This window comes from Leucopleurus acutus (genome assembly GCF_964270905.1).
Source record: "Leucopleurus acutus genome assembly, chromosome: 17".
Lineage (NCBI taxonomy): Eukaryota > Metazoa > Chordata > Mammalia > Artiodactyla > Delphinidae > Leucopleurus > Leucopleurus acutus.
Genome location: NC_139159.1, coordinates 20,546,184 through 20,570,682, shown reverse-complemented (window position 1 = coordinate 20,570,682; position 24,499 = coordinate 20,546,184). Strand labels below are relative to the sequence as shown.

Below are 24,499 nucleotides of genomic sequence, written 5' to 3'. Positions count from 1 at the left end.
TCACACCATGAGTTAATTACCTTGCCAATCAGTGTCTACATACATTTCAACAGCATGGAATGGTTTGGAGGCTCTAAAATTATCAAGGGCAATAATAATAATAATAATAAAAACATATTTACACAGTACAGGGAAAAAGAAAACACATTTACCTGCTCGTGACAGAATTTATTGTCCTCTGTAGGTTTTGATCTTTTTGTTGCCACATCCTCTTCTTTTGCCAGCAGAAGTGGCTGGGTTCCCCCTGCCACACTGACTTTTAGCTCCTTTTCTGGTGTGATTATTCCTGATTCCCAAAAAAGAATAGGACACTTCAATTTTAAAAGACTAAACAATGTCGATATCAGAAAAATTATGTTTTCCAAATCTCTCTGGCTCTAAATCCACTGAATTACCAAAGAACCAGAAAAGCACTTTTATATGATGCTAATCTCAAAAGACAAAAATCACACTTCTTTTTGTCCCCTAACCAAGTGGACTTTATATATTTTAAAATGTGCTCCTGTCTCATATTTTGATAACCGTAGGTGACCTTGAAAGATTCATCAATAACACGTGCTCTCTGGTGTCTCAGTACGGCTTTATCACATTAAAGCAAATCTACTCCCATTCGCAAATGCTAACTTAGAAAATAATTATTTTTGCTCGTGTTTAATTACCTATCTCTTCTCTAAAATTCCGGGACACTGAAAACATTTCAAAATTCTCAGAAGAGCTGACTAGTTATAATTCACAAATGAAAACAGTGTTTTTACGTGGTGAATGTAGGATTTTAAAATTATACATTACATATCCACTACTGTTTTTTGTGATTTATTCTTTGCTTTAGATGTTTCAGCAGTTGGCTGTGCACATAACATTGTAGTCCAAATCAAGAAGACAATTGTTTTATGAGGTTAATCTGAATATTCGGTGTTAAAAGACAGTTTAAAATTTTGCCTAGATGAGCAACATAATGTATAGAAGCCTCACACACATCAAAGGAGAGAGTGTGATTCTAATTTCCCAATCTAACAGAAAATTCTTTCCAGCATCAATTCTCCCGATAATCTCCTCTGCGAGGCTGGATATTACAGTGACATTGGGTAGGCATGTCACATACATCTCACGACAAACACAAAACCTCATTTACCAGCCATTCCAATCTCATCATAGCGCGGCATCATCTGACCTTTTTTCTGCTGTTTATTATGAGTATTTCTAATTTTAACTTTCAATTTTCACCATCTTCCAGTCAATTTGCAACTAAATTATTTCCAGGGTGAGGACACTATCACTGGACAACTGGGTGCAAATACATCTTGAAATGCAATGAAGCTAAACCATTGATTGCTATCAGACCCCGCGCAAATATAGAGTCTAGGCGTAATCTGATTGTATGCTGTGCATGAAGATTTATCTTGATATTTTTTCAATCCACATACGGTTCATATAAATGAACAAATTATACCTTATTGCAAAATAACCCAATTTTAATTTAAAAATAAGGTCAAGGATGTTATGGAAACAAAGTAAAAATGAACCAAAAAATACATTCTTTTCCTCTCCTGGATGGAGATGCATATAAATAATTTTAGGAATCCCAAACTCTGAAAGAAATTTAAAAGTAAATCTGACTCTGAGAAGACCAAAATTAAACTAGAATTTAAATGACATAATGACAATAATTTATTCCCTTGGGGTTTGCGGTAGGTACAGAATTAGTGTTGCATTTCCAAACCAATTGCACTGCTACTGATTTCTAGATTTACAAACACTAGATTTTATTTGAATTGGTACATTTGTCCTATATATAAAGATACCTTAGAGAAATTTGGATTCTTTCTAGATATTTGAAAAAACAATTTATCGAATTTGGATGAACTTAAATCTGAGATAGACTAAAGAATTTTATTACATTTATTAAACAATATCCAGGTATTTGATATCCAAAGATATGTCAAAAACAAGAATGTTTATTTCATAATTAATTCTGGTATCAAAAAGATGTCTTTCATCTAAAGCAAAATTCTCAAAGCAGAATATATTTTGTGCTATCATTTTTAAAGTGTTAAAAATAAACACTTAAGAAAACAATATGATATATAAAGTTTGCAAATAAAATTTACTGATTCAGGTGTCAGATCAAGTTGTAGAAAATGATTGTCATTTAAGTCAGCAAATGTCTATCAGCTGCTTTTTTCCTGTGAGACTGGAAGATTTTTCTTCAAAAGTTTCCCAATAGTGAGTAAGAATATGCTTCCTTAAGAAAATAATACTATGTCATATTCCCCTATCATTCTTTTGTGTACATGAGAGAATCAGACATGACCAAATAATAAATTGGTCCAGTTCCCTATGGTATCAAAGACTGTCACACACAAGGTAAATGAGAATTTCCACAACTCTTGTTGCTTGCAGGCCTTAGGAACATCAAAAACAGAATAAACCTTCCAGAAACTTCTGAATCTATTCAATGTATAAGTGTGGCCTTATTTTTATAAGCATATATCTTCTAATAGTAGTACTATAAAGGTCAAAAGAACATTGATTTCAAGGTTTGAAACATTTTACTAAGACTTTACACTGGTATACATATTTGATATAATTAATCCATATTATTTTTATGTACATTAATATCATCAAGAATATAATTGCTTTTGAATTTAGGGACATTCATGCTGCATCAAGAGTTAAATTTTAGGGTCACTATTTCATAGCCATCGAAATAACTGTTGGATATAATATTCCACCCCATATATGGGTCAGCTTCGAGATTTTTTTGTTAATTAACTTAGTTAATTAAACCATGATCTTAATGTAAGCTAGGAACTTCCTAAAGACCATCTTATTTTAAACTGAGAAGAAGTTATAAATAAAGTCGAGACCCCCTAACTCAAGCTAGGCACCCCAGAAATGTGTGTCACTGATAAGAAGCAGCAGCAACAGCAGAGAATGCTAAGATGCAATAACATATGACAAAAACAGACTCTTGAAGATAAAACAGGTCACCAGGATTACTTGCAAAAATGAGGGACATTATATTTTATACATGCATGCCTCTTCTACTCAAAGGGGTACCATCTCAGGTATTATGGCCTCCCTGGTAAATTATAGGAAATCAACTCTGGGGTCTTTCTCTGAATTGTTTTATCTTAGAAATATCTTATATTAAGTAAAGGCCAATTAATTTTAGGAAGGTTTTAAGTTGTCTGATTATTCATAGTTTATGTTTACAACTTTACTTGAAATAAACACTGTTTGTTACCTTAGACAAAATTTTGAAATGAGATCATAATTCATTTTGTGTTATTAAGGCCATCACACTATCCTCAAAAAAAAATGTAATTTTAATGCATTTTTAACTAAAACATGAAGCCTAATTACAAATAAGGACTGCCAAATAAATGAGCCAATGATTATCTGTCAGTTATGGAATTATTTAACTTGCATGAGATTACTAATATAAAAATGACATAATTCATTTCAATTCAGAGGCTGCCTACTTAATAAATTTTCAATCCCTAAAATACAGAAGGTTGTAAAATGGTTTATATTTATAACAAGTGAGGAAAATCCAATAACACATGTGTACTCAAAGCAAATCTTGAAAAAAATAACAAAATGCTGAGTTATTATTTATGAATCAATGTATCTGGTAAAGTTTGAATACTATAAAACTTGGATATAACAGAAGATGGTATTCAACTCCAAATAAGCCTAAATTATAATTACCGGTACAGTATTTTTTCTAATGAGACTAGAATGAAAGGATAATTTTAATTGCAATAATGAAGGTTAATTTCCATCTTTCCTCATGTTTACTCCCTTATTAAAAAGTGGTCCCCTTAGCCGTGGCAGAGACATATTACATTTTCAATGCAAATATATTAATCTGGATAAACTCTATATTAATTCTTGTAGTGCACAGAGCTATAATTTGGATTATAATTAATCTAAAGTGGCACTAGATTTAAATGACAATATAAATGAGGCATTAGGAGGCTTTTCTATTATGAATGAATATTCAACAAATATAACTTGCATATTGCCAAGTCTCATTTTGAAAGCTCTAGTCCTAGAGATTAATGTCAGCAACACAGTACAACAGCTTATACAAACATCATCTTCCTAACATGTGTTAATTCCTTCCTGTCTAAAAAATTCTGTGTTAAAGTGGGGTCACACTGTTTTCCCATCTAACACATTAAGATAGTGATTAACTTATAAATTTGCCAGTACTTTTGACATTTATAACTGACATCAGGAAGAAAACCAATATATACATAAGTGCTCATTCAGTCATTAGAAATACTTACAAGGAAAAAAATCCACGTAATAATTTTTTCACCTAATCAGATTCAATGTAGAAAGCAGAAAACTTTGTTAAAAGTTCATGTTAGTTGTCAATAATAACTGTCTTGGTGTCTGAGAGTTTCAAGGCTAAATATTAGCATCTCAGTAATTGCTCTGAGTTGGTACGAAAGCCCATTTTTATCCCTACAGATGTAGTTGGGGAGGCGTTTCTGCAGGGATAAAAATGTGTTTTAGAAAACTATCATTATCCAATGGTCTGTATCCTCTCACCTGCCGAGTCCTGTCTAGATGGTACAATTAGATGCCCAAGAAAAGACAATAACTCATCAGGCCGTTAAGGAGTGATTGAGCCCATTATTTATGTAGAGCAGTAAACCGGGCTGGTGGAGATAGAGCCCTTGCATCTGTGGTATGTTCCAAGTAAGACTCTTGCCTCATTGGTGAGACTGGAGCCATTTTCAAGAGATTCCCACAACGCATCCTTTACAAGGTATTAGTTACTTAAAGCCAAGCACAATGTCACATTCCTATGTATTACGTGAACACTCAACGAACACCAATGTCCTGTGTGTTTTACACATTCTTCTGAAGAATGGGGTTGGGTGGGTGTATGGTCTGCAATCTCTTTTGGCACCACTGTGAGAAAATCACCACTGAAGGTAGCAGAATCCTGCCCTCCCTGAAGCAGTCCATCAGCTAGCCTTGATGAGGTCCATCCTAGACCTAAACTGACTTCCTTGCTATTGCCAGTTCTTTTCAAATGAAGCTTAGATGGCACTACCCTTGATCTTAACTGATCACAAGGTACTTCAAATTCCTTGTCAGTGACCCCAGGAACTGTATTAATATACAGCTAGGGCATTTTTTTTTTTTTTTACATTGCTTTAGGCTCAAAACCAACCTTAGATCTTCTTTGTTTAAATCAAATTAGAATCATATGTTAGCCACTATATCCTAGACCCAAATTTAAATGGCACTCTTCTCACTGGACTCCAGAGACAAATTCAGCATTGAACGGTGTGGGGTGGGTATCAGGGAGGCCCTTCAAATAATTTTTGAAGGGAATGGAAAACTTAGATATGCAAAGACTGAATCACAAATATGGGATAATTCAGGTTTAAATAAACTTGCAAGTGAAAATGATATTTTCTGCCCAACCCAATGTCTTCACAGAGAAAACAAGCTTCTTTAGATGCGGCTGTCATTGGAATTCAAGGAAAAGATAGATGACTACCTGAAACTAATAGGCTTGAACCCGTTTCAGCACTTCTTCTGCTTCAATGAGTCCAACATAATAAAACTAGGTATAGCGTGCAGCAAAAGTAGCCAATGTAATATTCATTGGGACCATAGATTTCCATCTCATACATACAAAGCATGGATGAAGTCATATATTTGCCAAATCAAACACAGAAAAAGCCTTAGGTATCCACACCAGATGCTGGCCTAGGGTTTGTTTGTGCACAAGTAAATGTCATGACACGAAGGTTTGTTTTCAAAGACAGTAGCTTTCATTACTGGGATTTGTCTATTCTAGAAGATCAAAATTACCCAGCACCTAATCCCTTCTCAATGATATTTCCTCTTCTTAGGCTGAATCATCTGCAAACTTTTTCACTGGATTTTGTTTGAAATGCCTCAAATAGATGCCCTTAAAAAGGGCAAATTCCTGAGTGTAAGTTGTAAAAAAGCAAGGAAAAATAACATTTATTTTTAAGGTTATGTGGTTTGGGGAGGGGGGGAACACATGTGATTGAATGAAAAAGTTCAAGTGATATCTAATCCTGTGCTTATGAAAAATTAATATGCCATCAGAGGAATCACAAGTATAGCTAAGATTAATGAAAGGCGCTTAAAAAATTACAAGCACACAAACTGATTTGATTAAAAAATAATCTCGCTGGTCGTCCTGCAATATTCTTCAACTTATCCACATCTATTCTGTCAGATGGTTATGATTAAAAATAGGTCAATGGGAGGCTACTGATAGAAATCACATGCAAAATGCACATGCAATGAATAGTAGTGGGAATGTTCAGACAGTTTAAAATGAATAAAAGCTTTTAATAAGCTTTGGGGGGGGGGCAGTGAAGGAAGAGCAGATTGCAGGGAATGGAGGTGGGGGAAGGAAAGGTGAAAGATTCTAGCATCTTACCAGAGTCTTTATTAGAGTTTTTGCTTTCATTATTGTCTCTTTCACTTGTGTCTTTCTCATCATCCTCAGCCCCGGCTGTAGGTTTAATAGCTCCTTCTGTCTCCTCACTTTGTTCTTCTGTTAAGAAAGACAGACCAGTCAGTTGGATGGAAAACCCTAGAAAAACACACATGAAAATAAACTATGTGACCATTTAAGAACTTTGTTATTTATGAATCATTTGCAGACATTCATTCTCAAAAAAGAGCATGAATTTATTAAAAGTCACTATTAGAACCTGCTGGCTATACCAAGGCAGGTTTTGTTTTGTTATTTTTTAATCTCAAGCAACTTCTTTTATATCCACTGAGAAAATGTGCCTGTACTAAATTAAAAAGAAATCTTTTCAAAGAAGTACAGTTTAAGATAGAAAAGATTGAAACATGGATGTAAGGCAATTTTGTAATTTCAATAGTAGAACCTTCTAAGCTACATGAACCCACTGTTGCATGGACTTGAATAAATGGCAGAATGAACCAAATTCTCAGAAAAATTTCTTCGTTCAATAATGTGATAATGATGGGGTAAATGTAAGACAGGTGTTACTCCTGCCTTTCAGCCCTTAGACCCCAGAGGAATTCTTTGGAATTTGTCAGAGTAAGATCTCAAAACTTCAGTTACACTGGGATTTTATTTTATTTTTTCTATAGGGGGAGCTATACAGGGCGTAGGACAGAAGAAGGTATACTTCTATGACAACCACATCACCCCACACCTCATTCACGGGTTTCACACCAGCTAGATTACATGGAAATCCTCATAGTAACTCAACCCTATTTAATTATTCTGTAAATCTTAGCTATGCCGCTGCTGGTGGATTAATCTGTTTATGCAGTTAGCCTCTATGCTGGGTCTGTGTAGCACTAATCCGTGAAAGGCCCACTGTTCTCTTTCATCCTGCGATCATTTGTCTCTCACTGTGCTGATGTCGCATTTTAATGAATTTTTAGCAATCTGAGTAATGCCAGATAACCAGACTCACAACTCCCCACAGCATGGCATGCTGTTCTCATTGCAGCACAAAAAATAAAAATCATATTTCCCTGTTCAGGTAGGAATTACATAAATTAGGAGAAGAAGGTAAAATGGGATTAGAAGCACCAGGCTACTCAATTTCATAAAATCTTTAATGACCATATAAATTAACCCTGGAAAGGCAAAAGGTCATCGACACCCATTTGCATACACTCTTCTATTTGCTTTTGATAAGCAGAGCTTTTATGCAGAGAACATGATACAATTAACCCTTCAAGAACCGTACAAAACGCAGCTCCGGACATTTTAAGTGTCAAGCATTAACTGAAAATTACACACTGCATAAAATTTTCATTGCAAATGCTATAGTGATTGAAAGGGGAAATCATGGCCCTCTCCACACCCCATGTTTTTTTAATAACGTTCTGACAGCAGAATGAAATATCCACTGTCATATGTAGCAGCTGAGCACCAAAAAAAAAAAGAAAAAATCGCTATTTAGTGCCTCACTTGCCAGCCATGCTCTACAACTATGAGAGCAGAAAACAACAGAGGGGGGCCAGTTCTGGGCTCAATGGGGGAAACTCCAAAAAAAAACTAAGGGGAAAAACAAGGACGCTTAATACATTTGAAACCAGAGTTTGTTTCGACTGTTAAGTCCTCAAAGGCACCATACAAATCTCTTGATTCCATATTTGCACTTTGCCACTGCACAAAAGCAGAGGGGAGGTCCTTGGGGAGGGGTGGGTCATCGGAGGGTTTGGGGGCAGCTTCCCTTTCAATACATGTGGAAATTGTACTTGAAGAAGAAAGAATCAACCCTCCTCCTGGCTGTAGCCTGTTTTCACCTGTCGGTGATAATCACTGATCAAACCCAGGCTCCCTCCTCCCAGCAGGGGCCCAGGCTGGGTGGGGACAGCGGCCTGGCTCAGTTTGGGAGGCTGGGAGGCTGAGATCATGACTAGATTAGGCTGTGTCCCCGCCAAGTCCACACACGTGACGTGACATCCAGAGTCAGGCCCGCGACCTACGGACGGCCCGTGGCAGAAGGGATGCGAGAGTTCTTGGAGTAGATGTACTGGACCTCTCCCCCAGGGCTGGAAAATGAAGCATCAGAGTGCTACTGAATGTCCTTATCTGGAGGGGACAGAAAATTGTAAGGGCTATCGCCAACTCATGTTCATAAAACATTATGCGTCAGGAGAAGAAAACGAAGATTATGAAGGTACGAAAAGAAAAACTACAGTATCATCTGCGTCTCATCAGATAGTTTTTGCAGGATCCTCTTCTTCATGTTTCTGGTATGTGTCTTAAGTGTGAGAGAAATTCCCAGACAAGTTCTTCTATACATCACTGTGGTGTCTGACCTCAGCCTGACCCTGGCAACAGTTTGAGAAATCTGAATGTGAACAAAGACTCTGTGTCAGCAGCATGGAGAGATTGTGGGATAGACTCTCCCCATCAACTTAATCGCAAACAGCAGTTCTGAGGCCATAACTTTGCACGGCTCCTCCAAGCCACAGCTCATAACCTCCAGAGGTGGATTTGCTGGCACTGCCTCTGCTTCTGTGACTGCCCACACTTTTCTTGTTCTTCCTTTGAAGTAGGCAGTCAATTAGCTCTAATGCTCCAGCAATTCAGACCTGTTTTGTGGTTTTGAAGGCGAAAGCTGTTTATTACAGGTAGGCTCTTTGGAGCCATAGAACTTGGCGAATTTTTAATCACGTAAAAAAGAATCAAAGGGTAACTTATATACACCATAAAGTTTCCTACAAGTCAGAAGTAAAAAGTCACTTTCATTCTTAAAGAGAGTTTTTGAAATAAATTTGACATTCATTTTATAAATAGGCTTCAGAGTCAAGAGTATTCACATGGAGAAACCACTTTTTCTAGAAAACCTTGTAGGTTGGATTTGGGGTCAAGGGCAAGAGTCGGCTACATTCTATTGAATAATTTTCAAGTACAACATTTCATCAACTGTAAAATGCCATAAAATGTAAGATGCTTATGAAAAAAGGAAGACAATTTTATGAAAGAAGGAAAACAGCGTATGACATTAAATGTATTAAAGGGATGTCTTAGAACTGAGAGAAATTACGTAAAATTCCAAAATAAGGATACTAAATTACATAAAATTCCCAAATAAAGATGCTAAAGCAGTTTTCATTTTCATCAATAAATTTCTTCAACATGTTACATGTTAATAATAATAATTATTAACATGTTAATAATAATGAAAGTATAGCATTTCATAATATTGTTGTATTCACACTGTATATATTTCAATTATCCTTTTGCTTCATGGAAAATAAAAACTATACTATTCACATGTTAAACTTTATGATATGAATGTAGTTATGCTTAAATGCACATTAGGGTACAGTAGAACTTCCCAATTTTCAGATAAATGATAAAACATTTTTATTTTAAAACGTTTCAAAATAATAGGAAGAAGACAAAATAATACTATAGTCATATATACTATAAAAGTACAGTACAGTTAACTTCCCCTAGCATTTTTATCATACTAAAATGATGATCTTATAAGTTATACATACACATAAACTATGTTTAAAAGAAAAGTTTTTGAATGAGTAGCTTATTTTCCTTTGAATAATAAAAAATGATTGGAAAATCACTATCAATTTATTCTACAAAATTATATAATTTCGAAGCAAATCGGCTTCAGTGACATGCCTCTGATCTGAACACCAGTTTTGCTTGGTTCCCATTGCTTTATTATACTTGGGTTTGGAAACCCTCTGAGTCTTCTAAGGAAAACATCACATGCTTTTTAAGCCCGTGTAAAGAGGAAGCAGAGGTTAGTGATTCAAACATCTGTAGTTTTTTTTATGGAGCATCTATTCTAGATACTTGGCTTACAAGAATTCCTTCCTGGGCCCCTTCATTGTCTCCCTGTCCAGTCCCCACTCCCTCCAAATTTATCCTTTATATGATCTACTTAAATTTGACTTCTCTACTTAAAATCTTTCAGTGACTGCCATCACATAAAGAAAAAGCTCAATCTTCTGTACAGGGCAAGAATAGCCAGTCCTTGTCTACCAATCTGGTCTCATCTTTCTTCACTTCCTACCTAGCATTTAACTCTCAAGTACAGTGTTCTCAAAATTTACGGCACCAGAACCACCTGGAAGACTTGTTAAACCACAGATTGCTGGGCTCTATCCCTAGAACTTCTGACTTGGTAGGTTTAGAGTAAGGCCTGAGAATTTACATCTCTAAGTTCCCAGGTGATGCTAAAGCTTTTGGTCCAAGGACCACATTTTGTGCACCACTGTTTAGACACACGCAATAGTCGTTAATGCCCTCTTCCTTCCTATAAGACATACCACTCTGTTTCTTTCTCTTATCTAGAAAAACTTTTCTCCACTGTATAATTCCCATCTTTCCTTTAAGCCTAGCTTGGGAAATATCAGTTTCATCATACGTAAAGCTGGAGTTAATAATACCCACCTCATGGATTTGTTATAATGTATAAAAATCAGTCAGCACAGAGCAAAACACAAAATAAGTATTAAAAAAAATGCTAACTGTATCATTATTAATTGCTTATTTCTCAAAAAAATCTTCCCTGAATATTGAACTAGGAGTAATGTTTCTGGATAAATTTCTTTTTCTTTTTCTTGTGTACTGGTGTCAAACAACTTACCGTAGTATGTGGAAATTATCTGCGTATTACCTACTTTCTCTAATAGGTACATTTATTGAAAACAGTGATTGTCTTATTTGTCACTGTGCCAGAAGCACCAGGATTAGTGCCTGGAATTATAGAAGGCAGGCAATACTTGTTAGTTGGAACACTGAGTTCCATTTGGGAAGCAAAATGGGGAAGAAAAGGAGAAGTCCAGACTCTATCCCGTTCCTCTATTCCCCTTCAATAAAACCTAAAAGGAGTATTTGTTTGGTTTGGTTTGGTTTTGGTCTGGTTTGTTTTTTGCTTCACATCTTCTCTCTCGACTAAATCACATTCATTATTCAACCCTTTCCAGCCTGGCTTCACATCCATTCCTCTTCTCAAAGCCACCAATGACTTCCGTGCTGTGAAATCCAGTGGTCACTTTTCTGTTTGCATCTTACTTAACTTTGCTCAATAGATGTTACTACTCCTTTCTCCTTGAAAAACATCCCTTTCTTGAATTTCTTTGCATGAGACTATTGTGATTTTCGTCGTACCCCTCTGAAAGTTCCCCCTTATTCCCCTTTGCTAGGGCCTCCTCCATTAAAATTCTAAATATTGGAGTGTCTCCAGCATTTGTCCTAAGCCCTATTCTCTTATCTACAAAGAATGTCTGATTTGAGGAAAAATAATGATTTCCCTAGATGATTTCATCCAGATCCATTGCTTTAAATTTTATATCTCCATTTGGATGTCTGGAAGGCATATCAAACTTAATATGCCCAAATCAAAGCTCTTAATCCCCCTTCAACATACTTCACTTTGTTTCTCCCCAGTCTCCACCACCTCAGTTAATGCTACCACCATTCACAAAAAGCAAGAGTCATCACTGACTTCTTTCTTTCCTTCTCTTATGTACACAGTCCATTGGCAAGTCCTATTAATTCCAATTCCAAAGTATTTGGTATACAGTAAATCCATCTATTTCTTTACATTTCCATTGCCAGTACCCTTAGTCACTTACCTGTATCTTGCAATGGTCTCAAAACTGGGGAAGACTTGCTCTTGCTTTCCCACAATTTATTCTGCATACCTTAATATAATAAAATCGAGCTATTCTCCTGTTTGAGGCCTGCCATGGCTTCCTACTTTGCTTGAAATAACATACATAACAACCCCTTACTGTGGTTGAAATAATCAGGCCTTGCCTACCTTTATGACGTCATCTTACATTGTTCTCCTCCCCACTCACTCATCTCTCTCCAGGTCAGCCTTCTTTCTCTTCACGGACTATCACCAACTTCTTCCCCTCCTCTGTCTGTAAAGCCTTTCCCCTAATTGGGTCCTTCTCATTATTTTGGACTCAGCTCACCTGGCATTTCCTCAGAGAACTTCTCTGACCACTGCTTCTAAGGTAGTACATCATCTGTCACACAGGTGGAGTCCTCAGACTTTAGTGGGAATCACTGTCACCTGGAGGGCTTGTTAAACTACAGACTGCTGGGCCCCATCCTCAGTGTTTCTAATTCAGTAAGTCTGGGATGGGGCCTAAGAATCTGCATTCTTCCAAGTTCCCAGATTGGGCTGATGCTGCTTTTAAGGGGCCCACACTTTGGGAACCTCTGCTCTACACATAACCTCTTTTAATTCTTTTTTCACATTTGTTGCAATCTGAAAATAACATTTATTTGTATAGTAATATTGTCTAAAAATGAGAGAACTTATTTGCCTTACTCATACCTATGCCCAACAGTTCCTGGAAATTTTGAGTTAAACTGGTGATTCCTAGTTTTCCTGCTTGGGGTAACTAGGTCTATGGTATGATGTCATCAATTAAAAGAGGAGAAGAAATGGTTTTGCAGAAAAGAGAAGTTCAATTTGGAATATGTTATATTTGACTTCCCTGTAGAACATCCCTATGAAAATATTCAGAAGGTATGGGAATATCTAAATATAAAGCTTCTCAGAGAGGTTGAAGTGAAGATGTAAATTTTGTTTTGTTTTGTTTTTTGTTTTTTGCATTATGCGGGCCTCTCACTGTTGTGGCCTCTTCCGTTGCAGAACACAAGCTCCGTACGCGCAGGCTCAGCGGCCACGGTTCACGGGCCCAGCCACTCTGCGGCATGTGGGATCTTCCTGGACTGGGGCACGAACCTGTGTCCCCTGCATCGGCAGGTGGACTTTCAACCACTGCACCACCAGGGAAGCCCGAAGATGTAAATTTTGGTGTCTTTTTTTTTACAAAACAATAAAGAAATGTATTGAGAGGGAGCGGTCTCCTTTTAGTCTAATATTTTTGTCATGGTCTTGATTTTTACCCTATTACTTTCAATCTAGTCATTAATGCAATTTTTTGATTGGCTTGAAGTGAGGAGGAAGAACTGAGTTTATGCTACTTTAGCTTAAATATGTTCTTTAGTTTTCTAGGGAAAAATAATATATAAAATGAAAAATAATTACTTATAAATAAAAAAGTATTCGTGAGACACACATAGGTGAAGGTAAACTTAACTTTGAAGACTTTTTTAAGAGGGAAGTCCTGAGTTTATATTGGAGGAATGGTTTCATTTACAATTTTTTAAAAGTATTTCAATACCCCATTATGAATGTGAAGGACTTTTTTTTTTTTTTTTTTTTTGCGGTACGCGGGCCTCTCACTGCTGTGGCCTCTCCCATTGCGGAGCACAGGCTCCGGACGGGCAGGCTCAGCGGCCATGGCTCACGGGCCCAGCCGCTCTGCGGCATGTGGGATCTTCCCGGACCGGGGCACGAACCCATGTCCCCTGCATCGGCAGGCGGACTCTCAACCACTGTGCCACCAGGGAAGCCCCTGAAGGACTTTTTATAATCATGTTTTTGTTATTCTGTATAACACATTATTATTCCAACTGTATAAATCTGGAAACTGGAATCATGTTTATACAGCAGAAATAAATGAGGTGTGTTGTAGCAACATGGGTGAAATTCCCCTTAAATTATCTGAATACAATGCTGCTAAGAAGGCAGAGTCTCCACCTTTTACCACACACATAAGCACGCAAAGCACAGGAACTAGTGATTGTATTGACAGGGCAGTAGAAATCCAATCAACTCATCAATTACCAAAACTAACTCCACCATCCAGGTTGTTTGACTTGGGGAAAAATAATACCCAGCTTATTGACTTATACATTGTGTAAAACTGACCATTTAGGTAAAACTTCATTGTGTGTAAATGTAGATGTGAGAAATTATCCAGCATGTTACCTGTTCTTTAAGAAATTGCTTTACATATGCATCCAAATATTGGCTACATTTGATTTAATTTATTTATTATATACTGGGTTGGCCAAAAGGTTCGTTTGGGTTTTCGTCCACTCTTACAGAAAATCCGAACGAACTTTTAGGCCAAGTCAATATTTAATTTAGTATATATAATATTGATATATTCTATATAGGATTTAAATTATTTGTATAAGGGATCTGATCAGTTCTAATTAGAGCAGTTCCAGAGATAGTTCATTACATAAATTATGAGAGTAACAAATGTAGCTCATTCAAGACAGACAAGAATAAGACCAATTACCTGAGGTCGCTCTCAACTGCTGCTCTGTAAGATCATCCTCACAGGTCCTGGCTCCCAAAGAGGCAGTTTCTGCAGAGGACATCAGAGTGAAAGGTAATCAGCATGCCACGTTCAGCTCTGCAGTGTCAGCCAGTATCACAAGAACCCAAAATTTGGCTTTCAAAGAGATAAGCCTCAGGCAGAACTCAGGTGAATCTCTGGCACACCTTACATCCTAGTGGCTGGAAAAATGAGCCCAGGGAGTGGCAAGATTAGATCTAATTCTCAATAATCAGCAGCACACAGAGAATTTAATAATACAGATAAAATATGGAAAAAAGAAAGGCTCATTCTGATTTTTCCCACTTGGTTATTTGGCCAAGCCTACATGTTATAATGACAATGGCACATTACATAAACTATGAGCATACTTTTACTTTTCTGTCAAGGTACCAAAAAAAAGAAAAAATATATACTCAATATATGGTAGCTGATATGAGAGACCAAAGCAAAAAACAAGCACTTGAAGAAACCTGAAGAATATGTCCAAGTCATCAATAAATCCACATCTTTATTCTGATCTTTTAGGTGAGCTCCAGAGCAGAAGTGCCGGCAATGTTTGCTGTTTGCTAAACTTATCCCCAGACAGAAATCATAGGTTTCACCTAGCTCCATTCTTCCTTTGGGTTCCCTGTCGTAGGGAAATCTATAAAAAACAACTAGACTTCAGAAATCACTTTCCACACCGTATTCTTTCTCTACTGACTCAACACATGGCGTTGATTCCATTTTACAAAGTCTCTTGTCACGTCTGTTTCTCTATTCTTCTGTCATCATCTCTTTCCTGACAATTTCAATAGCCTCCACAACAATCTCTGGAATTCCATGTCTTTCCAATCTAATATCTCATAATATCTCAAGAGCTATCATTCAAGAAAGTAAAATTGCTTGAGTAAACATCATGGCCCTAGCACTGGATTTTCAGTATATTACTTGACCTCTTTAAGCCCTGATTCCCTCAATTGTAAAATACAGATATAACTACATAAATAATCAACAACCATAAGAGAAAATAATCCAGATAAAGGGAAAATATGATATGGTCTTTTGTTTGTTTGTTTGTTTTTTGCGGTATGCGGGCCTCTCACTGTTGTGGCCTCTCCCGTTGCGGAGCACAGGCTCCAGACGTGCAGGCTCAGCGGCCATGGCTCACGGGCCCAGCTGCTCCGCGGCATGTGGGATCTTCCCAGACTGGGGCACGAACCCGTGTTCCCTGCATCAGCAGGCGGACTCTCAACCACTGCGCCACCAGGGAAGCCCCTGATATGGTCTTTAAAATGAGAAAAGGCCGTATCTCGTTGAGAGGATAAAAAAGGTGTCACACAATCCTTACATTGTTAAATAGACTCAAGTTTATCTAATATTTCTAGGCAATAGCATCTGTGGTTGATTCTGAGGGCTTTAATTAAACAAATAATTAACCTTTAAAATAGAAGTGCACACTGAAGCACTATTATTGCCTTCACTAGTTGTTTTTCCTGCTACATACAAAACCTTTGGCCTTTGATGGTAAACTATTTAAAAACAATACAATCATAATAAATACCCAGTGCCCTTTCCCAAACAACAACAACAAAAAACAATTATCTTGTAACTATATCTTAAATTAGTTTTGAAAACAAGAATTTGTCATCAGTCTTTGCTTATAAATTCAGGAATAACTTCAAAAAATCACAACATTCGTGTCCAATCAATATGTCTCTCAAGAAGGCCACTTCTTCCTCCTGGCAATCTCTCATACCTTTATTCCTTGATCAATATTGTTCCTTTTATATTTTGAATGTCTTTTTTTCTTCTCCTGTTAAACTCTCATTCTTCCCTCAATACCTAAAGCAAGTGTCACCTCCTCTGTGCTTTCATTAACAATTAGCTTATACATATGTCTCAGTACTTTTGATGTATTGTGATAACTTTTATATGATTCATGTCTATTTCCCCAAGAAACTGTGAGTTCCTTGAGAACTTTCATTTTAAGAGATTCTCAACTTAGGACAAAGTGAGGCATATCAAAGTCACCTAGGATACCTTTATTCAAAATACTAAACCACACCCTATATCCTGAAACAGATGAATCTCAAGATGAGAATTTTATAAAAGCTTCCCAGAGCCTCAGAACTCTAAATTCAAAGCTTCCTCAATTATACCAAAAACAGAGAAGTCATCTTACAAATATATGTGTGTGTATATATATATATATATATATATATATATATATATATAAACGTGTGCGTGTAAAAACATTTCTTCCCCTTTTCTAGCAAAAAACAATTCCATTTTATCAAATAATCCTTACCATTTCACACACACACACACACTTCAATGTATTAAATAGTCTTGTTCAAATAGATATCAGTAGTAGCTAAGTGAATTTGACAAAATGACTGCTACTCTTTAAAGATTCCTGAAAATAAAAAGAAAACAATGACATCTTATTAAGTTTGTATCTCTGCCAGATACTGTGGTAAACTATTTGTGTAAAAACAGTCATGTAACCCTCACAATAAAATCATGAGGTAATGCTTAATCTTTATTTTAAAAATCAGAAGCCTGGGGGCTCCAAGATGTTAAGGTCACTTGCCCCAGGTCCCGAAGTTTGAAACTGACAGAGCCTGAAATGAAACCCAGGTCAGTATGGTAAAAAAGTCTGAAATTTTGGATGTGTCCAGTTTTAATAGCACAGTATTTAGAAGCTTATAAAGGTTTTCCTACCTTTGTGAAGGCCAGAAAACTAAGTGTGTGCATGTGGAGAGGGGTGGGAAGGAAGAGGGAAGACAGCAACTTTTCACTAGTCCTGTGAAATTTCTGATATTTCATAAAAGATTACATTCTTTGAATATAAAATGTAACCAAATAATAGTTTGGTGCCACCTTGAAATCCTTACATTTAATAGTGATTTAAGGAAATGTGCAAAATGTCAAAACCAAAACAGTTATTTAATCTCACAAATTAGATCATGTGGCACTTGGAGACTACTCCGAAGAGAGTGACTTGTGCAAATAATTTTATAAAGGAATGTAGTGCAGTATGCCACAGAATTCTTTCTAGATCCTCAACAATAGTGCCTCCTTTATACAAATGATATAAATATTTTAATAAAGGAGATTTTAACTTATCAAATCAACTGATTATAGTTTTCTGCCTGTGTTAAATGACATGTTTAAAGCCTACTAATGATACTTAGCATCTTTCAATATTTCACTTTAATAATTGCTCTGTAATAACAAATCTGACTGTTGTTAACATGATCTGTCTCTTTTGCTGGTGATTTAATTAGATTACTAACTTGTGTTCTCTAGCACCTGACCTTTCTTATTTAATACTATTTAAAAATAAGACCACTGGGACTTCCCTGGTGGTGCAGTGGTTAAGAACCCACCTGCCAATACAGGGGACATGGGTTCAAGCCCTGGTCCGGGAAGATCCCACATGCTGTGGAGCAACTAAGCCCATGCACCACAACTACTGAGCCTGCACTGTAGAGCCTGCAAGCCACAACTACTGAGCTCACGTGCCACAACTACTGAAGCCTGCGCAGCTAAAGCCCGTGCTCCACAACAAGAGAAGACATCGCAATGAGAACCCTGCGCAACGCAATGAAGATTAACCCCTGCTCGCCGCAACTAGAGAAAGCCTGCGTGCAGCAACGAAGACCCAATGCAGCCAAAAATAAAATAAATAAATTTATTAAAAAAAAATAAGACCACTTATAATTCATTCAGTATTCTACTCTATTCTGTCAATTTTGTGATGATCACACATTTGAAAATGATACCGAATTATTTTTATTAACACAAGGTAGGAGTAATTGCTGCATTTTCTGAGGAATAGTATATTAATTAGCACAATCACCATCACTACCACCAACATTTTACAGCATTTGCTTTGTGCCAGGTACTGACTGATGCTCTTTATATGTGTTAGGACACCTCAAGCAAGAGGCGGAGCTATGATTCGAACCCATATAGCTTTATTCAGGAATAGCTCTCTTAACCACAATGATATACTGAACCATATTTTTTAAATCCTAAAAGTGGCTTTCTTTCTGATTCTGTAATTATTTCTCATTTCCCTTTTTTCTCATTTGACCTGAGTTCTGCTAATCACCTTTTCCCTTACCCCAAACCAAATGGTTACATCTCCAGAGACAATGCTTAAAACCTAAATTTTGGGCTTCCCTGGTGGCGCAGTGGTTGAGAGTCCGCCTGCTGATGCAGGGTACACGGGTTCGTGCCCCGGTCCGGGAGGATCCCACATGCCGCGGAGTGGCTGGGCCCGTGAGCCATGGCCGCTGAGCCTGCGCGTCCGGAGCCTGTGCTCCGCAACGGGAGAGGCCGCAGCGGTGAGAGGCCCGCGTACCGCAAACAAACAAACAAAAAAACCTAAATTTTTAGGGTTCTTACTCCTTTTAATTATGAGAATGAAAGCCCTCACCACTCTCTCTCTTTTTTTGTCCTGCCACACCTACTCATAAGCTTGTCCACCTCACTCCTCCTTTTTTCCTTCCCTTGTTTGAATAATATTTATTCTGTAAGTTAACTGATAACTTTCAGGCATTCAATCTTAGTTCAAAAGTCATCAAGTTCTTATCTGGCAAATCTTGATTTTTTTTTTTCCTGCAAATTGGAATAATACTTTAAAAAAACTATATAATCCATACAAATCTAATGATCAGGGCAAGATCTGGAATTTTTAATTTTTTAAAGCAGTCTAGATACACAAACAGAGAATTCTAAATTTAAGATTGCTGTCATTTGGGAATAAATCTAATCTAATCTGCACTTGATTATTGCAGCAGCCCCGTGCTTTTTATATTCTTATCAGCAAATCTGGGAAGCGTTTGGCACAAGTTCAATGGAAGTTGGAATTTTTAAAATAATGGTTGAATGTTTAAGTTGCTAAGTATAGTACTAAGATAGTATTTGCTTACAAAACTTCCATGTCTCACCCCTCCCATTGATTTGTTAATGCATTAAATAATCAAGTGCATCACTATTTTTAGTAAAATGTTTAGCACATAAAATAAAAAATACACCACCAAACAGAGTAAATATTAAGCTAATTGGTCTAAAGTAATAAAGAGAAAGAAAAACATTTTCTGTAGTCCTAGGTCCTAGATAACATTTTGAGTTCCACTTTACTTTCATCCATTAAATATATATATATATATATATATATATACACACATATATATGCCTATTTTTATTTTATAATTGGAGAATAAGACCAAATTCTGAAAGAGAATCCACAAATTTCAACAGCCCTTCTAGCTCCTCCCCCCATTTTTGGAAGTCCCTCCTCTCTCTACCTCAGCTCTGTGACTTATTGTAAAAGGTATCTTACAGACTGGGAATACAGAGAAGATACTTGCAGCTCTCTAGTTTCAAAATAATAAGTGAATACTTGTTGGAAACCTGTTAGGTGCTAAGCACGTAACATGCATTTCCTTACTCCATCCTCACAGTAAATCTGTCACAGAAAAGCCATTGCTTTTACGGAAGAGATGAGATATCAAAGCTCAGACGTTTGTCCAAAGGCACAGAGTGGCAGAAGGTAGGATTTCAACTGAGTGAGTCTGATTCCAAAGCTCTGGACTCTCCCCTGGACAGGGGTGCCTCCAGCCAGCCCCCAGGACTCCTGGGCCAGGAAGCCTAAAAACTTTGAGTTTCCTACCTCCTAAAAAAACAGCTCAAACCCCTTCAGAGCAGATTCACCATAACAAGATCAATATTTAGAAGAACACATCAAATTCAACATTTATTACTACCGTGGTAGTTCATATTTTAATAAAAACCTCTGGACTTGCTTGTGTGTTGCAAAAGAGAAGCCTGTTTCCAGTTGAAGCAAGTTTGCAATTAAAAATGGTTTCAAGTGGTCTTCTCCATCCTTTTCCTATGTGGATACAAAGAGTGTGCTTCTAAAAAAGCTAAGCAACTCAGCATGTTACCAAATGGTTTTGAGTAACCAAGCAACATCATCATTGTTGATCTGCAGTGCTTTCTCTTAAATTAGTTCTTCTAGGCAGTAATAGATTGAAGTGCATTGGATGCTCCAGTGTCAATTACCTGAATGGGGCTGGATTTGTAATTTTTTACTTTCTGAAAAAGTAAAGCTCCTTTGCCCTGCCGTGTCTGGTTTTACCCAGAAGTTATTTTTATATAGTAAGGCAGTAGTATCTCCTGGGGCCTCCCGGCCAGGAATGTGTGATCACTTCTTTCTGCTTCTTGAATCATCTATGACCTCAGTGTAATGGGACCTCAAAAGAATTTAATAAGTTCCTAATATCAATTAGTTTCAATAAATTACTCATCCATCTTCTTAAGGTCTCACATTTTAAAGTGCTGTTACTGAAATATTTTTTCTTAAATTTACTAATGCCTAATACATCTCTCCATATAAGATTCTATTTTATTTGATTATTTTGAAAGGAAAAGATTGAACTTCTCTTATAATTTAGGGATAATAGCACATTCCCATCTATCAACCAGTTGCCCAGTTATCTAGACGCGAGTCCTTATAGGATTTGTGACAATCTCTCTTTATATTGTCTAAAACGATTTTCATTCCTTAGCATACTATGCTGGCTTGGCTAGGTTTCTCATTAACACAGGGACACGTCTTGTCCACACACGGATCCCTAGCCTACCCAGTAGGAACATGTGGAACACTGGCTACTTATTTCAACACTTCGTTTTCTATCTCATAGCTAGTTTTTCATCCTTTACTTTCTACTCCACAGTTGTCAAGTTTTCTGAATAGCCTCATATTAGGTTAAAAGCCTTGCAAAGTTATTTTTTAAAATAGAAAAGAAAATAAATGTTTAGCCAGCAGTGCATCTTTATCACGATTTCCTTTAACTCTATCAAAGACCCCTTACAAGGGTATCGTTTACTCTAAGGGAAGTTGCATTCCTTTGTCTCAGTCATTATTTGGTTCTTAGAAATTTCTACAACTTCTCTCACACTTTCACCTCAAAGACTTCTGTAATGATAGGTGCTTCCCTCAAAGACTGCAGTGTTTTAAAATTACTGCAACAATACTAGAGTTGAATCAGTTTCACAACTTAAAAAAATGTTTTCTGGACTCTGCAATGATAATCTGCAATGATTTCATCATTCCCAAGATTTTACTTCAATCATATTCAATGAGTTACTTGGGCATGCTTCTTTGGAACCATTATCCATGAAACCATCATTCACTCTGGCTGTGGAGAACCAGAGAAAGTAACCCTGTGTTGAAATAATAGTCATTTTTTAAGAAAAACTATTTGAGAGTCATTCTGTTTGCTTGAAATTTTGAGCAAAGATAAAAGATAAGACATCAGTAACATAAAAATAGCCCACTTCTGCTATAGCTAAGTGGCCCTTAGAAGCCTATGTTGTTCAAAAACAATTTCATTTGAAGAATATTGACTACTCCTATGTATATGTTTGTGCTAGGGAAAAACAAAAAACAAAAAAAACAACCATGCACTTAAGAAACAAATACACTCAGGCTTGAATCCCAGCTCCACCACTTTCTAACTGCTTGAAGAAGCAAGTTACTTAGCTTCCCTGAAATTCAGGATCCTATATGTGAAAATGGAAACAAAAATACCCAGATATCAGGCGATAATAAGAAGTAATGTTAATAAATATATAAAGCATCTAGTACTGAGTAATTAGTAGATGTGTTCACAGATGATTCTTCTCTGGCTTGGTCCACACTGCTGAACAGAAGTTATTCAAAGAAGAGACTACATCAATTTGGTATATTGACATTTTAGATTATAGTTATATGTAATGGACTCTCTGTCCATCAGTTAAGTGTTTTAAGCCTTTAAAAGATCACTATTATTTGTGTAGATATTTTAGAAATAGCAAATGTTAACAAGACTAAACATTGGTTTCCTAAGCAGCATAGTTTGTAAGTTCTTTTTTTTTTTTATCCCTAAGCAAATTTTACATATGCTGCAATAAAAGTGGTATGTGAACCACATTGTAAAGACTGTTCAGTTCACAGTAGTTTGGCCATTTACAAAAGGTATAATGAGGGAGATGAACTCAAAGGAGTTGTGATGATGGACAAGTCAGCCCTAGGTTTTCCCTAGCAAGAGAGGGATCCTCCCCTCCCCAATTCCAAACTCCCACCATCAGTATAATATTAAGAGAAAAACTCAACCAGAAGTCAAATCTCAGAATACAGGTCTGCAAATGTGGCATTCTCCAAAAATCAAAAAAGCTCCATTTATACACAAACATTGGGTCAAGTAATTTTCTAGACTATTCCTTACACTGCAGTCACCTAAATCATATGACCTACTGAGAACATCATCAAAGCACAAAACATTTATTTTTTTTCTCCGAAGCAATCCCTAATGAACCGAAGACAGTACGTTAGAGCTTTCACAAAGCCAAGTTAAGTGGGAAAGGTAAAAAAATAGGAATTAAAACTCTGCTTCAATCCATGTAGATTTAAACTGATCTATTAGCATTTTGGAGCCAGTCTTCCTATTATAAAGTGAGGATAAAGTGGTCTGTTCTGCTTGCCTCACAAAGTCACCGTAAGGATGAAGTGGAACTTGTTATCATCACCTCCAGGTGATCATGCAAGACAGGGAAATACAATCTTTGTACTACACTTTCTAAATATTGAATGTCTTAAATACGCCGACATGGAAGGCACCACTACTACTTATAATAAACGATCCTATACAGTTATATATATGGGGGAAATGATTGCTTCCCATGTGCAGGCTTATTTATTTTGTGAATTATATATGGCCATAAAAGAAAATCCTCAGATGACTAAATCAATTCTTTTTATCAACACTGTAATTGTTGAAATAAATTTATCAATAACCTAAGATGGAGAAGTTCCCTAAATTATATGTAAATAATCCTCGGGTTATTACTGTTCAGAGTTTTCTACATTTCACCACATTAGGAAAGGTCAAATTTATATAATCCTATAGCCCAAATTATACTTACAAGAATTGACCTGGGCAATGATGGATACAAACATAAGTAAAATAAATCTGGAGAAGGAAAGTTAGTGAAAGTATGCATAGTCCCAGAAAAGGAAGATTAGAAAGACTAGGCTGAAGCCAAGAAGGAAAAATGTACTATTGGAACCTGCTATGAATTTTCAAGACAATACTTATGCATACCCATGAAATGTTTATTTAATAAATCATTCATTAATGAGCAGATTGATGAGATTTGGCACATTGTTTCTTTGGACTGTATTAGTGGCAGAAAAAATGGTTTCTGAGACACAGCCAATTTTTTTCTTCTTTGTCTGGATGCAAGTATTGCAAAGGGTCCCTTGATCTGGGCAAAGTGAGAGTTTTAAGCAGGAGATGCCATGATCATATTTGCATCTTTGGGATGCTATGCAGGGGATGGAATGGAGGAGGAAGAGCTTGGTTGTTTAAAAAAAAAAAAAAAGGACACTGGAACATTCATTGTACTTCCATCTATTACCTTCTAGAAGGAATCATGGATTAAAGGAAGAATAGTGATTCTATTGGAGAGAAAAGGAATGTTAAAACATCCAAGATTGGGGTAAGAGAAAAGATAATGAGCTCAATTTTGGACATGAATTAGAGGAGAGCTGATGAGTAAACATTTAAGTTTCTGAAACTAGATTCTGGAAGAGAAGTCAGAGTTGAAAATCCTTTGGAAGAAGTCATAACTAATACTAGTGAGTAGATGGCACTCCTGAGGAAGAACACATAGCATACAGAAGAGGACAGCTGAGGACAGAACCCTAAGGAAGGAAAATTAAGAAGCAAGTGTCTTGAAGATTACTGAA

The 24,499-nt window shown here is 36.7% G+C and overlaps 1 protein-coding gene across 2 annotated transcripts in view; it reads right to left on the bottom strand.

The window, feature by feature from the left end:
• ZFHX4 (zinc finger homeobox 4) overlaps positions 1-24,499 on the bottom strand; it is a 181,661-nt gene that overhangs the window by 18,085 nt on the left and 139,077 nt on the right. For both annotated transcript variants that reach the window (XM_082859030.1, XM_082859031.1), the window contains exons 5-7: positions 14,668-14,736; positions 6,452-6,568; positions 153-286 (exon numbers count right to left, since the gene is read on the bottom strand). In XM_082859030.1, the coding sequence (XP_082715156.1) occupies positions 153-286; positions 6,452-6,568; positions 14,668-14,736 (320 nt within the window). The remainder of the gene's footprint in view (positions 1-152; positions 287-6,451; positions 6,569-14,667; positions 14,737-24,499) is intronic.